This window comes from Prenolepis imparis, unplaced genomic scaffold, assembly GCF_030444845.1.
Source record: "Prenolepis imparis isolate NDT839.2.m4 unplaced genomic scaffold, iyPreImpa1.0 SCAF_11, whole genome shotgun sequence".
NCBI classification, from domain to species: domain Eukaryota; kingdom Metazoa; phylum Arthropoda; class Insecta; order Hymenoptera; family Formicidae; genus Prenolepis; species Prenolepis imparis.
The window spans coordinates 11294066-11317596 of NW_028141169.1; the positions used below are offsets into that span (position 1 = coordinate 11294066).

General features: G+C 38.8%; 1 protein-coding gene across 7 annotated transcripts in view; it reads left to right on the plus strand.

Annotated features, from left to right (window-relative positions):
- Window positions 1-23531, plus strand: part of LOC145942419 (uncharacterized) — a 71114-nt gene that overhangs the window by 30554 nt on the left and 17029 nt on the right. Inside the window, exon 1 of one of the 7 annotated variants that reach the window (XM_083049117.1) lies at window positions 10261-10579. The exons of 5 other annotated variants lie outside the window; for them this stretch is intronic. In XM_083049117.1, coding sequence (XP_082905243.1) covers window positions 10485-10579 — 95 coding nt within the window. In that variant the 5' untranslated portion in view covers window positions 10261-10484. Of the gene's footprint in view, window positions 1-10260; window positions 10580-16265; window positions 18677-23531 lie in introns of those variants that run through there. One more of the 7 variants, XM_083049118.1, reaches the window with a different exon arrangement.

Here is a 23531-nt window from a genome sequence, read left to right on the forward strand (position 1 = left end):
ACATATATGTATGTACATATGTACCGAGAGACGACACGCCCGCTGCCCATTGTTCACGTCTAACACATTATGCGTATCATTCGTGGCCTTTTACGCCACAAGCTCCTCGCCAAGTTCATTCTCGAGGACTAATCTCGGAGTTCTCTCTTAAACGGATTCTACGCGAGGGATATATATATATATATGTGACTTTGGAGGACTGATTTCTCTCGACTCTCTCTGTATACAAGATGTGCGCTTCATTATACCTATACGGAAGTTGTATACAATATTGTGGGAGAATTGAATTCTGTCTCTTCCCTTTAACATTTCATCTTTTAGCGATATGACGTATCGAGCTTTTCAAGCGAACTTTTCGCGAATCGAATTTCTCAAAGACGAAAAATTGCGACTCGTGGGATATTATTATCTTTTACATTCGATTTGAATTTAATTGTCGACTTCATAATCGACTTTTGTATTTAATTACATCGAATATAGTCGCGACATTCGCGTTAATTAAAATGCTTAAAATGGAGTAAAATTTACACGGTGGAAAAAAAAACAAGAGTTCGTAATTTATATTTCGGGATTAAAAAATCTCTCGAGAAATTATACATATTAACTCGTGTTTGTACGAGATGTATTATTTTCGCGAGAAAAGGTTTATCTCACTTTTTTTCGAGAATTATTTTCGAGAGGAAGAATTTTCTCGATATGAAAAACGCTAATTGCGTGCATCATTCACGGTCTTTTGCACATCGCGACGTACTTATACGTAGTTTCAGGCGCACACATTTACACATATACACACATTCATTTTTGTGCATCTCTATGCTCCAATTTTTTGCGTTTCCGCGAAGGCGCAATAACTCCGCGCGGAAGTTTTTCCACCGTGCTCTTCTGGAAGAGAGATCGGTCGTGCAATTTATGGTGATTTAGGTCGATTACGTTATACGGATAACTTGGAGAGGCATGCGTTTCTTTAAATATCGCCAAGTTAAAGGAGAGCTGCGAGAGAGTAATAAAGTAGTGTTGTTGTAAGGTGTGACACTCTTTTCGCAATCTATAATCTTTCTTCAATTACAAATGTGTCGCGATGATAATGTTCTTGCTCCTCTCTCCCTGACTTACTATTGAAACAGGCAATGACATGAGAAATAATACACTGTTATTTCATATTTACACAGAAGCGATCGACAATTTAAATAACGCCTCTGTAACGTGCTTTATAAATGTGACAGGTATAAAAGATTAATGAATTTTTTAAAACAATTTTTGCAAATATTATTTAATACGGAAAAATCTGATAGTGATTTTAACGCATTTGTATAGTTAACGAGCTATATTTGTACCAAATTAAATTACAAATTCAGGTAAAAGGATTAATAAGAGCCATATTAATTATTTAAATAATTTAATTATATAATTTAATATAATTTAATTATTAACAATAATTTATTAATCTTTTGTCAAGTCAAAATAAGCGTAGAGATAATTAAAAATAATTTTCTTCCACTTAATATCTGTCTCTGGCTCTTATTAGCTCTTTTCATATCTGTATATACTTTTACATCATACTTAATTTTATTTATACTTAAATTTATACTTATATATATCACAGTCTTTCCGATTTATTATTTTAAAATTAAGTTAGATTGAATGCTTAAATTGCTAGCGAAGAAAAAAGATATAAAAGCACAAGTTTCTTCTATTATTCTCTTTCTTCTCTTTTTCGTCATCTTTATTTTTCATTATTCGGAAAAAAAAACGCGAGAACGTAACAGATGTATACATACACGAGACTCCGCTCTTGATAGCTCTCGCTCAATTTTCGCGGAGATCATCGATGCGGTCTCGTCTCGTTAATTCGTAAGAACATCACGCGTCAACGATCGAATAATATTGTCGCACGGAAATTGTGTCCCTCCTTCATTCCCCAGGATCGCTGCATAAAGGTGCGTGGGATCTAATTGCCCGCTGATGGAAAGTGTGGAAGCAAAAGAGCCGAGTGTTTATATATATACACATTTATTTATATTATACACAGAATATAGTTTATATATATATACACACACATTTTTCTAAATACAGAGCGCATTCGGCGAACACTCATTCAACTCTCGCAGCATCCGAGATGCTACGGGGACGTTCACTCGCGTTGGCTTCGTCGGAATAAAAACCCACAGATAAAATAAGAGAGAGACGCTATCGCGTTACATCGCTCGTATTTTTCTTACGTCATATTACGTTATCCGTGCGACGCGCAAAAACGATTGCATCGCGATTATGCAATTAATACGAAGGCGAAGGAATGTGGAATGAGGCGTGTCCGAGGAAATGACTGGATGGAAAAAGAGAGCGTGAATAGAGACGTTGTTTTTTGAAAAGAAACGCGCACCCTTATCTTGTAAAAAAAATTATTAATCTCTCATCATGCGGTTGTCTTCGAGTATTCTGTAAGATTAAATAAAAATCTAAGTAAATGCATTTATTCTCTCGTACGAAAAAAAACACATTTAAAAAAAATATCTCTCTTGTTCTTGATTATTTGCAATTTAAATTTGACGCAAAATTAACACGTGGTGCATTTACCGACATTATAAATGAAAGAGTCACGAATCGCAATTTTATTCGCATTAAAACATTATTTAACAAAATTATTGACACACACATTTTAATATTATTTATTAAAAAAAGTCTGATTTTCTTGATATTTTTTACAACACATGATACACAGATTTGAGTTTTTCGATTCGGTACGGTTTTATCTAAATTATGCGCACCCTTTTTCGCGCCAAACAGTTGTAAACAAGTCTGTAAAGAGTTGCAACGCCTGTTGCAACGCCACCCACATCCTGAGTGTAAACGTCGTCATCGCCGTCGTAAACATTCACTCTATCACTTTACTGTTTTATACATGTACACGGTGATTTTACATTCCCGAGTCGAACTGATTTTACGTCCCGCTCCGGCTCGGAATTAAAGTCGGGAGGAAGATTATCCGCGCCCGGCTCTGTACTCCGATGTACTTCGCGGAACCTAATAAAAGCGTTACGCCCGGATAAAAATAGTGTTATACGCTTTTTAGTTTTCCTCTGTCGGGAAGTAAACGCCGAAGCTACGTCGTGGAAAGAGAGCGGGAAGAAAAGTTGCGAGTTTCGCTTCGCGAAAAATTGCATACGAAAAGATATTCGCGTTTTGCACATTATATACTTACCCCAGAAAAATTAATCTCACTTGGAACATCACTGATTACATCCTTCTGTCAATAATTTTTCACTTTTTCATCAATGAGTACCTGGGTACCAATTGCGTTCGTTTTGACATGCACTGTAACAATTTTTTTACAGACATGCTGGACATCGAACGGTCTTTTTTCCCTTATATTTTACGAGCATAAAGGTCCTTTGTATTTCGAGCAGGAAAGAATCCGACACATTTTTAATATTTAGATTCTTTGAATTAAATTAAATTAAAATTTTTTAAATTAAATTAAATTAAATTAAATTTAAATTCTTTAAATACTAAAAATGTCAAAAGTTTGCTTCGGATACTCGGATATCCGGTTCATTGACAGAAGGGTCAAGTGGTTCTTTAATCGTTATCTTGCTTTGGATGAATCGCATCTTTAAACATTAAAAATTGTCAATGTTAAAAATGTCAAAGATTTAAATGCAAAAATTTAAATTCTTTAAATGTTAAAAATGTCAAAAGTTTGCTTCTGGTACCCGGTTCATTGACAGAAGGGTCAAGTGCTTTTTTAATCTTGCTTCGGGCGATCGCGTCGCCGAAAGATCTCCTCGGTTATAGGATATAAACCGCGAAAAGGAACGTGACGACCTACATCCGTCGCGCAAAAGGAGATCGCATCGGATACGAATCATATTCGTATAACTTTATCGCGACCTATTTACGTTTTATCGCCCTCGGTCGGGATACTCCGGAGCAGGAAGGCGACAACGATGATTCCGAGATGCGAGAATAGCAGTCGGACAATGACTGCGAGACCCAACTATGGGTTGCGCGTTTTGCTCGCGGATCGATATCATATTTTCTCGATCGGCGATCGAAGGAACTTTGGAATTCCGGATGGCGAAGAGCGCGGAATCCATAGCAAATACGGGGCTTTCATCTACATTGTATCCGATTGTGTGTACCGCGATGTAACGGACGAAGTAGTTTTACTTCTCCGAGAGGGAGAGAGGGTAATGCGAAAGCTGATGTTTATCGGATAAATCGAAAATACGAACCGTGGAACTTTAAACGCGGGCGAACTTGGACTCGGGGAATGGAATTGTTTTGAAGAAAATTGAATTGAATTCTCCTCCTCTTCTTCTCCTCCGAACGAAAGAGAATATGTATATCTCTCTCTTCACGTCGATGTAATAACGCAATTGCGTATGAAATTAACATAACGAAGTGTACAACAACGTTTGCCGGGGGCACATCTGTGTTTCGCAATTTCAACATATATATTCCTGACGTCGATATTAGAGATATCGTCTTTCGCGAGTCCAATTTTTCGCTCTTTGCCCTTTGCGCGACGCGTAAAATCGCTTGCGCGACAATTTCTGAAATATACGTTCCGCGCTGAAATACGTCCGGTCCAAAGTTCTCTTCCGGGGATTTCGCGGAAATCGAAAAAAAAAAAAAGAAAGAAAAAGAAAAAGCCACGCGAGTCGCGAATAATGGCCTGTGACCGTTGACAGGTACAGGTCGTTAATCAAGCCGATTAATTGAGCGGATACCGCACCGCGGAAAACGGTACTTAAATACCGCGTAGCTTATATGTACCGAGTCTCTCCTCCATCCCTTCTTCCTCGCGTATAACAACGAGGTATCTGGGAAATGGAGCATTTCGCTTCGACGCTCCGTTCTCCACCGTTTCCTCTCTGTGATCCTCGATGATGATCGGCGGCGCCGACTGTGTATGCACAGTCATCGCGTGTATACGATTGCAGTAATAAACGTGTCATGATGCGATGTCAAACCGAACGATGACCCGTCGTCGGCTTTTTCATTCCTCGCTCCGCTGGATCGTAATTGATTTTCCGCTCAAAATCACATCTGTTATGCGGTGACGTATTATAAAATTCGTATCTAGTCTTTTAAATTAATTAATTTGTTAATTGAACAATGAAAGACAAAATGCTTCGGGTTTTTTATCTCGGTTGAAATTTATATCTAAATATAAAAAAGCAAAAAAAAAAAATGATTCTACATTTAATCGAAGGAAAGAGAAAGGAACAAAGCTTGAATACAGTTTTATAAATTTATCTGTAATTAGATATACTTGCAATATTCATGGATAAATTTTCGAAAATTATAAAAAAATTAAAACAAAAATGATTTTATAAATGACAGGAAGATACTTGTATGCGTAAAAGATAAATCTATCTTAAAATCTAAATTTATTTATCCTTGCAAAAATAATCATGGATAAATATCGATAAAATTTATACGATTAAAGAAAAAAAAATTGATTTTATAACTAAAAATTTTATTAGACATCGTTCGACGACAGAAAGATTTGTGCGCGTAAAAGATAAATCTATTGTAATTGATTTTCCGCTCAAGATCACATCTGTTATGCGGTGACGTATAAAATTCGTATCCAGTCTTTAAATTAATTAATTTGTTAATTGAACAATGAAAGACAAAATGCTTCGGGTTTTTTATCTCAATTGAAATTTATATAAAAAAGCAAAAAAATGATTCTACATTTAATCGAAGGAAAGAGAAAGGAACAAAGCTTGAACACAGTTTTATAAATTTATCTGCAATTAGATATACTTGCATAATATTCATGGATAGAATTTCAAAATTTATAAAAAAATTTAACAATTAAAAAAAATGATTTTATAAATGACAGGAAGATACTTGTATGCGTAAAAGATAAATCTAACTAAAGGTTTTATTAAATATCGTTTGACGACAGAAAGATTTGTGCGCGTAAAAGATAAATATATCGTGGAATCAGCTGTTGATTCGGTCTCGGTTTCATTTGTATAGCGACATTTAATCATCCTCTTTCATATAGATATACACGCGGAGCATTTTTGCCTTTTATTATAGTCCATTCACGTTTGCGAAGAGCCACTAATCTCACTGTTGGGACTACGGCACTTAATTGAAAGTTCATTACAACGTCTATGCCGCGTTCCTTGGCATAAACTCAAATCCAATCAACAACTCGCGTACGGTACATCGATGTGTAATTGCTCAAACGCATTCCCGTAATGAATTCCGTGTTCCACTTAGTTCCGGCTATTGCTTCCGCTATTTCATTAATTTGCCGCGTCGTCCGCGCTGTCCGCGGAAAGTATAGCGGAAAGTTAAACTTGTTCCGTACATATATATATACATTTATTATATCCGGAAATCAGCTGATTTCGCGACCGCGCGCGAATAAATCCGGATAATTCGCACTTTCGTATTTCGCGTTCCTCTTCACGTCGTGCTTTCAGACTTAATGGAGTTAATGGAACTAAAAACTCGAAGCGCAATACGCTTCTCAATTAAGTAATAAAAGAGCGTATACGTACAATCTTTATTCGCGGAAAATCGCGGCTAAGAACATCTGGCGACTAGTACGATTTTTCTCTCTCTTTTTTTGTGCGTGATATAATAACATTTCCATATAATAACTTTTCCGAGCATTAATCAGATTTCTGTCTCTCCCTTCGGCACTTTGTAAAGATTTATTCGGCATAAAAAGGTTTTATTAGACATTTCGCGCACAAAAGTAATTATAATTTACAACAAATATGATAATTCGAGAGATGATTAATGCGCTTTCCACAAACGGCAGTATTATAAATAACGAGTATCAAATTATAATAATGAAGTTAATGAGTAGGGACGCAATGGTATTATCATAATAAGGTTTGTGGTGTCTATTGTGATGAAAATTTTACGCGCTCATTCAATACAACGAACTTTGAATATAATACAACTCCGCAGACCTCGAGAAGTTTATTGTAATGCGAGTTTAGTCATATTTTCCTCCGTTTTTGCGACACAGTTTGATTAGAGACTTTCTAGCTGTTCTGTTTACAGTAAATAAAGTGAATACGCGGCATTAAAATATAAAATGTCGATTGTGTAATCAACATTGTAACAGTCGTAATGTTTCTTCTTGTTCGCAAGAACTAAAATTAAATTTAACTTAATCCTCGTTCTTTCAAATCGGGACAGTCTTTTTTGCCGATGAGAAACTGTTCGATTAAAAACACAGATATATACAAAGTGGTTCTCGTAATGATCGCTATTTTTATCACATATTTATTATTTTGTTCACTTTGATCATTTTGATTGCTTTAATTGTTTTGATTATTTTGATCAATTTGATTGTTTCGATCATTTTGATTATTTTGATCATTTGGATCGTTTTAATTATTTTGATAATTACAAAACAATCAAATTTTAGAAAATTATTTTGATTGTTTAATTATTTTGATCATTTTGTGCCTTTTGATCTATTTTGATCATTTTGTTCAATATAATAAAATGACCAAAATGTTTCGAAAAAAAAAAAAAAAATTATATTAATTAAATATAATTAATTAAATATAATAATGATTGAGACGATCAAGATAATTAAAATGATCAAAATAATTAAACAATCAAAATTAAAATAATCAAAATAATTAAAGCGATCAAATTGATTAATACACTTGAAATAATAAATTTCTATTTATGACTTTTTTGTCAGATTATCCTAAATACCTTAAAAATCGTGGCGACGAGGATCACCCTATATAACGAGCATTTTACGGGAAGAATAATATTTATTTATTCGAGTCTGACTAACAATAATCTTTCTTCTCGCCTCGCGAAGGCCGGCTTGTGGCTCGCTCGTGGAATTTAGATGCTGACGGTCTGCGTTTTTCTCGTGCGACCTTCACAATCGCGAGCGTCGGAGGAAAAGCCCCGGAGGGGCTTTGCGGGATTACCTGCCGACTATTTTATTCGTGTATACCTGTGCGAGATGCACGTCTCGTCCCCTTCTCGTCTAAAACTTTCTCAAGAATTCCGTGCTGCACGCGGCCCGATACGCATCGTACGCAGCAGTAATCGTCGGTGCAACACGACCGTAGATAGGTTTGGGCCCCGACCGTAGATAGGGTGGGTCCACCGAGCGCACACCTGTGTTTCCTGTCGTTTCACCGCGACTCAGGGACGAGCACCTGACGCACCGGAAGACTCGTAAAGCGCTTATATCCGAAGAATGCTGCCCAGGTGCTCGAAAAGAGTATCGATACAAAATTTGTACGAAAATTCTTCATCATCGTAATTTTCGAGAATAAATATTTTATACAATTACACGTGTAATAAATCTGTTAAAAAAAGAGTCTCTTGAGAGTGCTAGGAACAAGAGATGAGTGATGTAAAAAGTACCTTCATGGACGCGCGAGTTTGCTCTCATTAGACTCTCACTCACAGTATCTGAGAGAAGAGTAAATATACGACGAACGGCGGAAACGAATAAAAAAGGATTTCTCTCGCTCATCCGAGGGAAGAGCGCGACGGCAATTTATTCTTTTGAAGAGACCTCACTCGATTATCATCCCCTGGGGAGGGAGATACTCTTAATTTTGAATTACACCGCCGTTTCTCCGCGCGGACACCGGAAATATAATTGCGCGTCGCTTCGTCACTTTTACGAGCGTAATCGCGCTTTGTAGGGCACACACGAGGAAAACTCAGCTGGAGGAATTCGCTAGTAGATCAATGAGTTTTTAGGTCAAGGATTGGATATAGTTAGTTGATTCTATTACGAGAGCGGCGAGATTTCGTGCGCGAAACCGCGGCATTTCTCACTAGCGGTTCTCCGACCGATTTGCATATGCATTCCGTATTTTCGGCAACGTGTCGCGCCCGAATTAAAAATTTACATAGCTTCTTGATTATATTAGTCATCCGACTTGAGAACGTCACGCACGATAGTATAAGTGCGTGAGTAATCCAAGGCGTCTATATCAACATCTCGTGCGTCACGGATTCAATTTCCGTGCTGCGGAAGATCTGACGTCGCGTCGCGCGATGTGACGTCTATTCGCGGATACGTCACGACGGACAAAAATTGATATGCAAAAAATAAAAACGCATCGAAAACACTGTCTCTCTCTTATTTGGTGCAAATGACTCATCGAAGGGGTTGTCTATATCGCGTGTGTATATATAATTGAGCACATGTCGGCCCCCTTCGATGCACGTTTATATTCACAGTTCGAAGTTTCAGGTGCGAGCGTATACGTGTCTGTGTTGCACATAGGGTCAATATTTGATATAAATAGATAATACGTCGATATATCTGAGATCGTGCTATTGCGAGTAGGGTATGATAGGGTTCTAAGGTGCGCGAGGAAAAGATGCCACTAGGTTGAATTCGGCGAGTCGATCAATAGCGGTAAAATATATCAATTTTTCGTAGAAAAAAAATATATAATTCTTTCCCTCGGTAAATTAATAATCAAATTTAAGAAAATTTTATATTTTAGAATTATATTGAGCAATCTTAAAACAATATTAAAATATTAGAGGAAGCTGGTTTCTACAAATTAATTGAAATTTAATTTAATTTTTTATTAAATATTAATCTAAGGGAGAGAGGAAAGACTAAATTTTCAATTGAAGAAAGAAATGATTTATATAATACATTGATATATTTGAGATCATGCTATTGTATGATGTACAAGAAAATGATGTTACTAGATTGAATTCGGCGAATCGATCAATAGCGAGAAAATGTTTGATATATTAATTTTTTGTAGAAAAAAATATACGACTCTTTTCTTTGCGATTAAATTAATAATCTAGTATTAAATTCAAGGAATTTTCATATTTTAGAATTAAATGAGCATCTTAAAACCATCAAAATATTAGAGGAAGCATTTTTGGTTAATACGATTAAACCTTAACACATGAAAGAGAGGAGAACCGGAATTTTATTAAAGAAAGATATGATTTTTTTTACGTTCTGGAACGGAAACCGCAATTTAAACGATCCCTCTCTCCGAATGAGCTAGCGAATTCATGCATCCCGGATGCGTCGCGCATTTATGCATGGAACAATCGGGCAAAGTGCCGCTTGGAAATTCATCTCTCGCGCCCATCGCGATTAATTATTACGCGCTCGTTAACGCGCGAATCATATCTGGCTCGCGCGACACGTATAATATGTACGTACGACGTGAGGTGACCGAGATAAGCTTTCGGTATCATTCGTCGACAACGATAAGAGACCGCATTCCAGGCATCAGTTCTCATACACGGCGCCCGATCGTCGTGTCAACATTTTCGCGTTCCGTCCGTTCCGGATATAAATATCGTACTTGCGCGTAAAAAAAAAAAAAAAAAAATATCGCGATAACGCAGCGGTCGTTCTTCCCTTTCCCACTTATGGTACGTTCACCCGGTGCGCGCTATCGCGATTATTTTCGACAGAGAGGTTTCGTCCCTTCCTTCGTACGTACGTTCCTTCACCTTACCGCGGTGCCATGGCGATGTGGATCGACCTGAACCGGGCGTGTGACCCGTGCAAGGCATGCTGGGTATGTCTGGCTCGGCGGCTCGGAGTTTCCATTCTTTGCAGGTAAACCTTCACGTGGTTCCGCGACGAAGAGAGAGAGAGAGAGAGAGAGATAGTAGATAATTGACCATGTCGTCTAATGAGATAACGAAAAAAAAATTATCTATTGCCGGACACGCCCCTTTTTCCTCGTCAATCTGTGTGATACATTGTGAATTAAGCGTAATATCGCGAATCGACGAGTAATTTTCTGGAGAAACGCAAATACCTCGTGTTTTACCTTCGCTCATATATTAATTAAAGAAATTATGGAAGGATTAAATTTAATATTGATTGAAACTTTATTAAAAAAAAATTAGCCCTTTGATTGCAGAAGCGCTTGGCAAGCGATTTAACTGTTTTAATATTTGCTCGCTGTATAATTTCACAAAAAGTGACGTAGATATATCACCAAATACGTGTCATTAAATTATTAATTAGTGACATGACGAAGAAAAGTCATATATTTGTTCCCAAGTGTTTTTGATGATGTCCGAATTAGATATGAATATCTCGCACACGTTTAAAGCTGCCACGGTACCTTGATAGATCCGCGATGTTTGCGGTTCGTAATAAATTTTCTCGCATTAGTGGCTTTAATTAAAGTGTCCGCGCGAGTGCGCGACCAGGACACAGTTTCGTGGCGTTGCCATAATATCCCTTGATCCGCTAATATCTCCTCGCAGATTAAGCGAGATTATTTAAAAGGACGCACACATATACACACACTATGAGCTCTGCTTTTTCATTCCACTTCCGTCCCTTTCCATGAGGATATTAATAATCTTGCCGCAAATCGGCCACGAGAGAAAAGGCGAATTGTTTCCCCGATTTTGTATCCGCCTCTTTTTATTCTCATCCCAAACAGATGGCGGCGACCGGAAGAGCCTCGGTCCTTTGCTCAGCGGCCGGATTGCTGAAGAGATGGTCTCGGATGGTCTCGTACATTCGAAATTCCGTTTCTAAACTCCGTGCCTTTCGACTAGCGGATCTACTAGCCTCGGGACGGCTAGGAAGGTCTGATATTAAACGGAACTGTTTACGCGAGGAAACGCGAAACACTTCCTACAAAGCGGTCTCGAGTTACTTTACGTGTTCCAGTTTACTTGTGCGCTACACGAGTAAACACGAGGGAATGTTTAATAACACAAAAATGAAACTTGCAATAAGTCGAAAGAGAAGTCTCTTTTTCTATCGCTGAAGGAGCAGATGAAAATCTTGCGTCTTCTATTTGTATACATTAGAAAATTGCAGGAAGTCAATCTCTCGCGTACCACCCTGGATCGATCCGCCGGTTCCTTGAATCAGCCAACCATAAAACGATCAAAGGATACTCCGATACTGAATTAAAGTTCATATCGAAAATCGTTAAAATATCGGAGCGCTACAAATAGTACACGTCACAATTATATCCCAGTCTATTTTCCAATTTACGTACAGCAAGGTTAATACAGACATGTGGCGAGAGGACACCTGAAACTCCTAATTGTGACTCGTGTTGACTGCAGGAGATAAATAGGCGAATTTGTCACTTAAGTCCTAGGCGTGAATAGTCTCTGCAGTTCGCAAAAGTCAGGTACACGACTGTATATTGTATATCGAAACTTTCGGCGCCTAAGACCACCTAACGATCGAGAGCCACTCGGCGCCGCTACGCCTATCAGTGTATACGGTATATAAATTTGAGACGGGGCCTGGCGGGAGTCCGTCACCCTGGCGGCGGAGCCACTCGAAACGGGAAGAGATATACGTCGCACGTTAAGACTCAAAGATTCCGTAACTTCTGGGGCAACGATTCCTGCCTGAACGCGAATCTGGTTTCACTCGAGAAGCCCGCCATTGTCCTGGTTCGCCCATAAAGTACCCGGTCGGATCTCGTAACTCGAGTCTCGGGGTGTGTCTGAAATTTCTAGAGAAAGGGGGTGGGGAATGGGGAACCTCTGACTTAAAGTTTTCGTCTCTCTCGGCGGCGTCAACAAAGCGGTTTCTCCCGAGAATCGATGCTCCGTGGAAAGGCCGATCTTCGCGGTTCGTAAGAAAGTGACGTCACGAAAAAATCCTCACGTCTCAAAAGTTAGAAAAGTCGATTCGTTTTATCGCGCTGCATTTTCATGGGTTCGATGACCGAACCGCGAAGATCAGGTGGGTAAACACAGTATCGGGGATATAGATAGAGAGGCCAGTTAATCTTCTTGGCGGACGTATGATGAATATGCTACCCGACGGTCAACAGACAATTTGACAATGTCTATAGAATCGATCGATACGATTGAGTCACGTATTGACCGAGTCGTCATTCTGATTTCGATCCAATATTCGGCTTAAGAGATTCTATTTATGGCCCTTACTTCTCGCTCGGAAGGTCTGTCGTAATCGTAATGTAAATTGTAATATATGTTGTTTCACGCGTTCACCAGAAAAGAAATAATCTAAGACTAACATATACGATAACGTTTATCGAAAACGAATTGAATTTAGGTCGAAGAGTCGGATGTTATTTTCCGGGGACAAGAGAGTACAATTTTACTGTTTACACGCAAATTTACATACTTTAGCGATAACATTGTTGAATATTTTTTTTACGCTCTGATGCGGTAAGAATTATTAATTATTTTAAATTCTGCAATAATACAAAACTTAGAGCCTGTTACACAAAGCATATTTTTATTTGCATATTTTTTTGCACGGATGTTTATTATCAAGAATCGATTGAATAGCTGAGGAGATTCCTCCGTGTAATTTTTCTTCTGAAAAAAACGATGCGATGTGGCTAACCAGAATGGTCCGAGAGAATAATAGAGGACGTCTGGGACGAATTTCATCATCTGCGGGCTATAGTTTTCAGTTTTATGCAAACCACATTGCGCCGACATGCAAACGTATGGCTTTCGTAGAGATTGGAGAAGGGCCAAAAGAGAAGGTTCAAAGAGAGGGAAAATGAGCATGATAATGTGACCGAAGCGAGAAAGAACAGAGCTTCTCTCTATCTTTGACATAGTGATAAAATAACCCGAACGAAAGAAGATAATGGTACGACCTGCTCGGCCGCTCGTTTAATAAACGTCAATGTTAGAATGATGAGGGAAAACACATTCGCATCGTTCGGTCTTCGTTATTTTCTTCTTGTTTCCTTCTTTCGGGGGCTGAAATATTACCAGCTATTCTTCCAATCTTTCCGTATGCGCGAATTTGTACAAATTAAGATATATACATATCTTTTTTAAGAAAATGAGCTGGCAAGAACTTTGCCATTTCCACGTATTCCGGGATACATCTTAGAATTCGCTCCTCTCGTTCACGGATGCTTTAACTAAATTGCAATCTATCTTAATAAAAATGTAAGAAGCGGTAGTTTTTTTTCGTTATATAAGCGATTAAAGCAATCGACCGTGAATTTGCAAAAAAAAAACTCGAAAAACAGATAATAAACATTATTTTTCACCGAATTTCCACTATGATTTGAATTCACGGATGCTTTAATTAAATTGCAATCGATCTTAATAAAAATGTAGAAGAATCTATTTTTTTTCATTATAAGGGACAAGAAATAAATCTTCAAAAAACAGAAACGCAGATAATAAACATTATTTTTTATCGAATTTCCAATAACTTTTATTTTAATAAATTTATAATTTGAACATCGCATGAAATAATATTTAACATTAAAAGTTATGAATTAATTTGCGCAACAAGTGAGATTTCGCGATATTTTCGCTAAATAAAACTCTATTTCAAATCGTTGATATACGTAAACTCCACTGTTTATCAATACATTAACGATTAATCAGTTAAATGATTTCCGAAACAGCGACCCCTCAGAGTCAGGATCGGATATTATTGGACGATGATTATATGCTGTTTATGTACGCAGTAATCTGTCTTCTCTCTCTCTCTCTCTCTCTCTCTCTCCCTCTCTCGTCGTCTCAATTTCATTTATTATCGAATTACTCTAGTCAAAGAATTACATAATTCAATTTAACGTGGCATGAATTTAATCAAACGCCTTCGCGCGCTTTTTATTCCACGCAAATTACTATTCGAGGACGCGACTCTCGAATCAGCAAGCGCGCACAGAGAGATTCAATGGGCGACTTTAACACAATCGATAAATATTTCCGCGCGATGGATAGTTAATCCGCGAATAATGAGAGAGTTGCGCAATGATCGAGGGCGGATACTCGCATTCTGTCTCATTTGACGCGGCGCACACATCTCTACAATCGGACAAAGGCAGTCCTCTCTCTCTCGTCGTCGGGGAACAATAAAATTGCAGATGCAAAATCTGCACACAATATCAAGGTATCTCGCGCGATGTACCATCCGCTCAGCATCCTGCATTCTCGATGGTTGTCGAGTGACCCCCATCTCCCATTCGCGGCTCCGATCAACACAAATGCGACGCACTTAAAGCGTGCATATATACGATTCTCCATTGAAATGTTACATTTAATATCGTATATTTTAAATAACTAGCATTACTATTTTTCGAATATCAAGACTCTTCCACATCAAAAAATATTTCAAAAGTTGTAGGATTTCGAGGGGGAAGTCTTATCGTAAGGATAGTCTCATTTTAGGTGGAGGCATTTTTGAGAGATTTCGAAGAAATCTCACTATAATTTTCTTACATAAATCGAGTCCTCGTAATATTTGACATACAAAATTGTAAGAGAATAGTTGAAAAATGAATGGGTTACAAGATATTTTATGATCATTTCAGACAAAAAATATTTTGACAAAACACATTTTGATAAAAAATATGAAGTATCTCGTAGTATATTTTTTTTCGATAATATTACCTTAATAATTTTCTGCATAGAACATAATGAGATAAATCAATTGGTCTAAAAAACATACTCTTGTAATTAAAAAAAATTTGCAATCTGTAATATGTAACTTTTTTTAAAAATAATTTTTTTAGCAATGATGACTTTGCAATCTCAAAAATGTCTCCACCTAGAATAAGATTATGCTTACGATAAGACGTCTCTTCCTCGAAATCTTACAATTTTTGTATAAAACATTTCTCGATAGATTTTTCTTAGTTTGTGAAAAATAGCAATGCTTTATTTTGAATGAAACAGTCTGTATTTGTTTGGTATCTTTAAAATGAGAGAATTTGACATTTCGTTCAGACGAGAATATTTAAACAACTCTGTTACACTTACAATAGCAATGACTTTGACAAGTATCAGTGACACTTGAGAGATGTATGAAATTTCAGACGAGTAATGCGACTACTACAGATAATGTAGGATCGATTTTTAATCAAATAACAACTTGAAAGCGCGCATGCATACATTGCATCTTATACAGAGATCGATAAATTGCTGGGAATCATTATTCAGGCCTCGACTTCGTCGCGGTCTTTTTCTCGAATGAGGAGAAAGAAACGTCTCCGAGCGTCTGGAACATTCAGGAAGCAAGGTCGGATTGATAATCGTGAGAAAGACGAAAACGATCGTCGTCGGATCAGCTGAGAGTCGAAATACTATACGCGAACGAGATATCGCGGTGTGAACGCTAATGTATGCGTGAGAATATAAGTGCGTGCATGTATGTATGTGTGTATGTGTCTGTCTGTGTTATTGTGCGTGTCACGAACACTTTTGCTCGCGCGTGTTGAACTCGCGCGAGGTTGGGACGGGGGGTGAGGGGGGGGGAGGGGGAGAGCGCGAGAGACTTCAATGCTGGAACCACGTGATCGTCGTCGCAGCGAAGAGAGGAGTCTCAGATTTGAGCGAACGGATACAACAGTGAAGTGAAGAGAGAAAGAAATCAGAACCACCTTCGAGAGTCGGTGGACAAAGAGAAGGATAAAAAGAAAGAGAGGCAGAGAAAAAAAGGTCCAAATTTGTGTCTGGACGAAGACAGACACTCGACCGAGGATACCATGCTTCATCGAGATAAACAGAGAAGCCAGAGAAACAGGAATGCAGACCGGAGTCGGATAGAAGGTCGGAGAAGGAGAGACCAGAGCTATGACGAAGAATGGAGCAAGAAGGAGACGATGGGAGCCGAAAATGGGAAAGAAACGGAGCAAGCCGAAGGAGGGAGGGGGTGGCAGAAGAAAGAAGATGGAAAATCATCCCTCCTGATCGAACGAAGTGAAACGGACGATTCGAATGCCACGAGATGGAAGGAGATACTCGTGGTTGAACTGGTGAACACAGTTGTGGAGGGGAAGAAAGGCGAGTAGAGGGAGAGCGAGGTAAGGCAGGAACGCGCAGCTGGAAGGTAAAGCGTCGAAGAGGGAGGTGGAGAAGAGAAGAAAGGGGGAGTACAGGTTTGAGAAGGAGAGGGACAGCACGATAAAATACATCCATGTATGAGGAAGAGAGAAAAAGCAAGAGGGACAAAGAGAAAAGATGAAGAGATAGAAGGGGATGTAAAGCCCCGAACAGGTAGAAGAGAGAGAAAGAGAAGCATAACGAGAAGGGGGCACCGACTCTCCGGGGGTAAAGCGAAGCCAACAAACCCACGTCAGTTCGAAGCCGGAGGGACGCCTGCCTTCCTCGTGTGCGTTTCTCGGTCTCGCTCCGTCTCACGAAAAAAAAGCCAAGTGTGAAAGGTTCATCGCAATTAAAAAAAAAAAAAACTCACAAAGTACTCTCATCGGTATTTTTTTTTCCAACAGTGCGTGGCTTAATATTCACACAGAGAGGCGCAAACATTCCCGAATTAACGTAATACCAACGCCCAATATACGAGCTTAAGTGAGGATCGTTCAATCGGCTATTATCATTAATCGACTGTTCATTATCGAGTCGCGCTCGTCATCATCGGGGTTGAAGTGGAGCGCGAATCAAGGCGGTTAACGGAGAGTCGGGAATATCTGACCGCCGGCGCGACAGGGTTACCAAAACCGGTACGAGCGTTCTCCAGCGCGATATAGTGCGCCGTCGCCGCCGCCGACTCCTCCTTCGTCGCATACAGCCTTCGGAAGGTGCATACACCTCCTCCGTTGAGTCGCCGGTCGTCGTTGCGGCGTCGTCGTCCGTTCGTCGCGTGACCGACCGCTCGTACCTCTTCATACCTGTGCGTCGGTGTACGTGTGTGCGCGTGTGCGTATATGTATATACCTGTGTGCCCCCTTTGGTGTACAGGTGGAATGTGCCACCGGATAATACGCTGACGCGTGGAGCCAGCGAGGAGGAGCGAGATAAGGTCGAGGTGCAGGTAAAGTGATTCACCAAGAAGATTCTCGGAGGAAGGGATAAAATTAGAAACCAGAGAAAGAGGGAGAAGGAAGATAATTCCGGGAAAAGGAGAACAAGGAACTGTCACGCGAGTCGTAAATAATTGTGGTCGATACGTGGTGAACAACGTCGAAAGCTGAAGAACCGATCGAGGGAAATCTTCAACGTAGGGTCGAGGAAAAGGTCAGAGGCGCAGAGGACGAAGAGTCGGCTGGATTCGCAGACGCGCGTGGGCGTAGAGGGAACAAACATCGTCCAACTTCCATTGTCGGGATGTTTGAATCTCGAGAGCATCGGAGGGAGATGGAAGAGAGTCGGTGAAAAAAAATCCGAGAAGAATTTGCGGCTAAAGAATTCGTCTCTCTCTCTCTCTCTCTCTCTCTCTCTCTCTGTCCGCGAGGAGAGAAGAGGCGTAAATTTAATGACGCCGCGGTATGAGGCGACGGGGTGTGGTGAGAGGAAGCGGAGGATCGTGTGCGGAATGTAGAAGAGTCTCGCGAAGGTCGAATCAAGAGCAAAAGTACGGAATACGCGGATCGAAGTTAAATGAACGAGGGCGTAGAAACCCTGAGGAAGATACTGAAAGCAAGAGGAGTCACTTGTGTGGAAGGATAGGAGAGTTTCGGTGAAGATATTAAGTATCGGGAAGAAGGAAGAGGAGATTGGAAGGTCTCTGGAACGTAAGCAGGAAGACGACAGGTTGGGAGATAATGAAGAGTGCTTAAGTTACGACGGATCGTAAGGAAGGATCGGCACCGAGGTCGAAGAGAGAGAGAAAAAACGGAAGATTGGTCTCGCATTGAGATTCCTCGGCCGTATGAGATCGTGAGCTTCGTCGCGCGAGCATCGTCCATGAGGTTTGAGCGAAGGACGAGTCGTTGAGAGAGAGCCACGCCATGAGAATCCTCAAAACGCTACACTGGTAGGTTTTTCCAGCGACAAGATGCGCGTCTCGATTAAGGAGGGTCATAAATAATTCGCGTATTCCGCGCGCGATCGCGAGAGGCGAAGGCAATCGCTGATGGTTCATTTGCGATGTAGAAATGAATGTGCAAAGACAAAGAATGCACTGGCTTAACGTTAGGAATACGAACACCTTGCATATCCCAGACTTTCCATTAGGGAATTTTCCAACTCGCTAAAATTAATTATTTTTTGAAAATGATGGAAGTATTGTTCTTTTTTTTTAATTCTACTATGAGTTGAAATATTCGAAGTCACGTCTTGCAACGGTGAAACAATGAAATGAAAGATTTTTACCACCTGGGGGGCCTTTCATCCCAAAAATGTGACTACCAGCATTGAATTTTTTTAAAATCACGAAAAATATTTTTCAACTTTCACATATTTTCTGATACGAGGCTGAAAATAGATGGTTTCAACCTGTCACGGAAGATTATTTTTTTTTTTATGACTGATGCATGCGTCTGACATAGATATATCAATGAAGATTTGAAAAAATTTGAAAAATCTAGAGAAATATGTATTTCGAAATTGCATAGATATCGATTTTCAGGAATTACAAATCATTTTCGATTCACACGAAGGAGATTACGATTTTTATATTATTATCTATATCGTTTCATCATCACTTTGCTTAATCATTACGCTTATTCTTTGCATTTAAGTGAGAGGCACCTGAAAAAATGCCAGTTGAAAAAAATAATGTATAATCTCGACGAGGGAAAATCCGTCCTTTCAATTTCACGAAACGTGTAGGCTAAAGTTTTACGGCCTTCGTCTTTTCTAAAGCACCTTGCGACCGTAAACCTTCTTGCTAACCGCTCGCGCATTCCATGAGAGTACGTGATACACGACTGACGACACGATTTCGATACGCTCGTGCACATCCGGATGCATCGCGCGTGAAATAACGACAGGTGATAAATTTCGACGAAAAAAAAAAAAAAAATCTCGTCACACACAGAGTACTTTCCGGCCTCGATGCGCTCTGGGGATACCAAACTGTACCTATCGATACACAGGTTGGGCTTAATCGTGAATTTCCTCTCTCCCGCCGTTCCATTATTATTATTCCGAGTTTAGCTTAGCGCATAAACTGAGCGCGCACGTTCGGAATGTCGTAATTCTAAATATTGATATTACGGCGTTATTAGCGCGCAACGACAGATTGTATTGTTCGCGGTCGCTTATCAGCGACAATCGCGGGTATGTTTGAAACACGAGGCACATTTCCCGATATCGTATCGCAATTTTGGGAAAACCGCGATCTATTCCTGCACGCGTTTCGTACCTGCAATTATAACATTTAAAATTTAAATAATAAATCGAAAAGGCACATAATATCTGTGTCTTATGCAATAAAATTATTTTTCTTAAATTCCTTCTTTCTTATTTTGCAGCTAATATCTGTACCTGGCTCTTTTCATACCTGAATTTATTATATTTGCAGTATATACATATGTCTGGATACAAATTCAAGTATGATAAAGGGGCTAATAAGAGTCAGTTACAGATATAGGATGCAAAATAAAAATGGAGGAATTTGAAAATAATTTTATTGCACCTAATATATCTCTGTGCCTGACTCTTACCAGCTCTTTTCATACCTGAACTTGTAACATTTACTGCTGGAAAATTTGAATTTATCATTACTTGCGAAGAAAAATATACGTGTAGTTGTTCTCGCCCAACTTTGCATGCACTTTCAATTTCCAAGTTAAACAAAACAATTTTTTTCTTCTCCAATAGAAGTGTATGAAAACCTTGTATTTTTAGCGCTCTTAATTAGAGATACTTGTTGAAGGGCCAGGGATTGGGTAAAGAGGGTATATTCGTGCAAGGGTATTCCGTAGGGAGAGAGAGTTAATATCTAACGCGATGTAGATATTATGTATTAAAGGTCTCTCTCTCTCTCTCTTTCTCTCTCTCTCGTGAGATATATAGCTACTCGATAATTTAATAGCAGCCCGCTTGTTATCAAGCGCCACTTACCGCTCAGAGAGTACATTCGGAAGAGATCTCAGTAATAACTGTGCGTTATTACCATAGTCCAAGGACATAAATACCGGCGTAATAATTAGCGACAATTCACGCTTTACAAGGGGAACTAGTAATTTTATTTTTCGCCTTGCTTAAAATCTGAAAATATAATTTTCAAATTATTAGATTGTATTTTTTATGATATTCGCATATTTTTAATATAGACCGCGCGATTGAAAATTAATTATTATTACTATCCGAATTTTTAAAGAAAAAAGTGTGCCTTATATTTATTTTTGCTCCGAATTGTAACTCCTCATGAATGTTATTTCTTTAATAAAATTTTCGAATTATCCTCGTTACATATATTAAATTGTTTATACGACAGGTATTCGCGCGTTTTTAATGGCAATATAGTCGGCGCGATTGAAAATGACTTATTTACTGTCTGAATTTTTAAAGAAAAAAAAGTGTCATATCTTTTTTTGCTTTAAATTGTAATTCTCCATGCGAGTTATTTTTTTGATGAAATTCGGAACAAGCATGTAAATACATGACCGCGTATGTATTTATAAACCCATGTAAAGCGGAATGTTATAGTCGTATGGTTAAAGTTGTATAAAATCACGCTGGGGAATATCTCTGTGCTCTCTCAACTCTGGGAACATCAAACGTGAATTCTCACATGAAGCTTGAAACAAGGGGAGATCACGTGTTTCCGTTCCTGACTGCAGCCCTGCTCACCTGCCTGCCCGCCTCCACAAAGTATCGTTAAGCCAGGGACGGATATGTCGAGTTGCACACAGTATTATGGACATAGTCCGAAACACCACGATATGCTTCTTCACTGACTCTTTGTACAGAGAGTAGCCTCTTTTTTATTTTTTTATTTTTTTATTTTATATATAACGAATAGGTTTATTCAATTAGTGCAATTTCGTATAAAATAAAAGACAAATCTTTTCGACTAAACAATTCGATGATACACAGAAATGGATTGTTTTTTCAATATTTGCGCAGCGCGCAAAATATTGAATGTTTGTTTTTTCTATCGGTACAATAATTCTAATAAAAGTATATACATAAGTGAATTTTACAATATATGTATGTCGGATGAATCCACTTTAATTTAATCTTCGCCTATACAGCAGCTTAAAGCTCTACTGGCTTTAATCTAGGCTGTAGTTGCGAGCTGTAATTGAATAGCACATCCGTGACAAGTTTACATAACAAGCTTTACGCATTTTTATAAAAGTTTACATAACAAGATTTATATTATTCCCGTCGCGCAAATACGCGCTTTATTCTAACAAATTGTTTCCCATTCTTTCGCGTTATAAAACATATTAGAATATCGATAAGATCCCCTCAACAAGAAACGTAATGTTTGTGTTAAAAAAAAAATTCTGTCGACGTATCTCGCGGGCCGAGATTTTGCGCGAAATGTCAAAAATTTCGTCGGAATTTAAGTCGCGCGCGAAATATGCACGGTATCTGTATCTATATCCTTCGATTGTGTAACTCGGAGTTACATAATCTCAATTCGCGCATTTCGCACGCGATTACGCGAATAATTGTTCGAACCTTGAGCTTCCCTCTATTTTTCATTAAATACAGGTGTTTATGCGCGCCCGTTAATTTAACGAAACTTGATTTCCGCATCTCGCGGTCGTAATTATCGCTATAAAAATAAATTGCGCTTCTATCTGACAAGAAAGAGCGATCCGATATATTTTTGTCCCCTTCGCAACGCGCGACCTTAAGACTCGCGACGTTTAATTATCGACTTTTATCGGCGTCGACTCGAAAGAATAAAAGAACGACGAACATTCCCGATATTCCGTTGCCGTTTGTTACTTTATTGTCGCGCGAGCTCGAATTCCGATATATCGTTGCAACGTGATAATCCACGCGACTTTGTCTCTTCGATCTATCATCGCGCGATTCGCGTGACGATCATTTTAATCGAATTTGAATCATCTCGCGCAAACGCAATAATAATAATAACGTTGCGCGGTGCATTATTAAAAAAAAATAAACGCGAGTGAACGGCAGTTTCTGCTGAATAAGAATCGAATCGGTGAGAAAACGATGATACGATAAAATGGTAGACATGAATGGAGAAATTAATTGAGAAAGCAAGAGTGACCTTTCGCAGGCGTCACGATTTTGTATAATATAAGAAGATATGCGGCGCTGATACGTTCATTATTAGACGGCTCGCATTCCTTCTGCATTTCGTCAGGATACTTTCACTCGTATATACATATATGTATATCTAGCGGCTCTGCGAATTTTTCGGCGCAATTATCGTAAATTGGTAGCGTTGTCGTGAAAAGCGTGACATGATTTAAAATTCCCGCACATTATTTTATATGAAATATAAAAAGAAAACAGAAAGAGAGAACGAAGGCTTTTAAGCGTTAAAGAACTGCTGCGCACGCATATTTCAGAAAAAAAAACATCTTTCTTCCAAAGTATTGAGAAAGAGACATAAGGCGGATCTCTCAAATTTTTAGTTTGCCAAACTTGAAAAATTCGAGAAAACTTTTTAATCAAATCTTTTTCTCTCGAAAGAATTCTCTCTCTCTCTCTCTCTCTCTCTCTCTCTCTCTCTCTCTCTTTTTTAATAAAAGTTTGAATCGATGGTGAAAGTATGCATCGCATTTTACAATTTTTTAAAATTATTATATATTATTATTTTCGACGCGAGGCATCTCTCTCATAGGTCATATCACGAATATGATGCTGATGCGATGGCTTTTGTGACTTAATTTAGCTTTCAGTTAACTCACGCGGATAAAAGCCCGAACACGTCAGATAATTATCGTTAT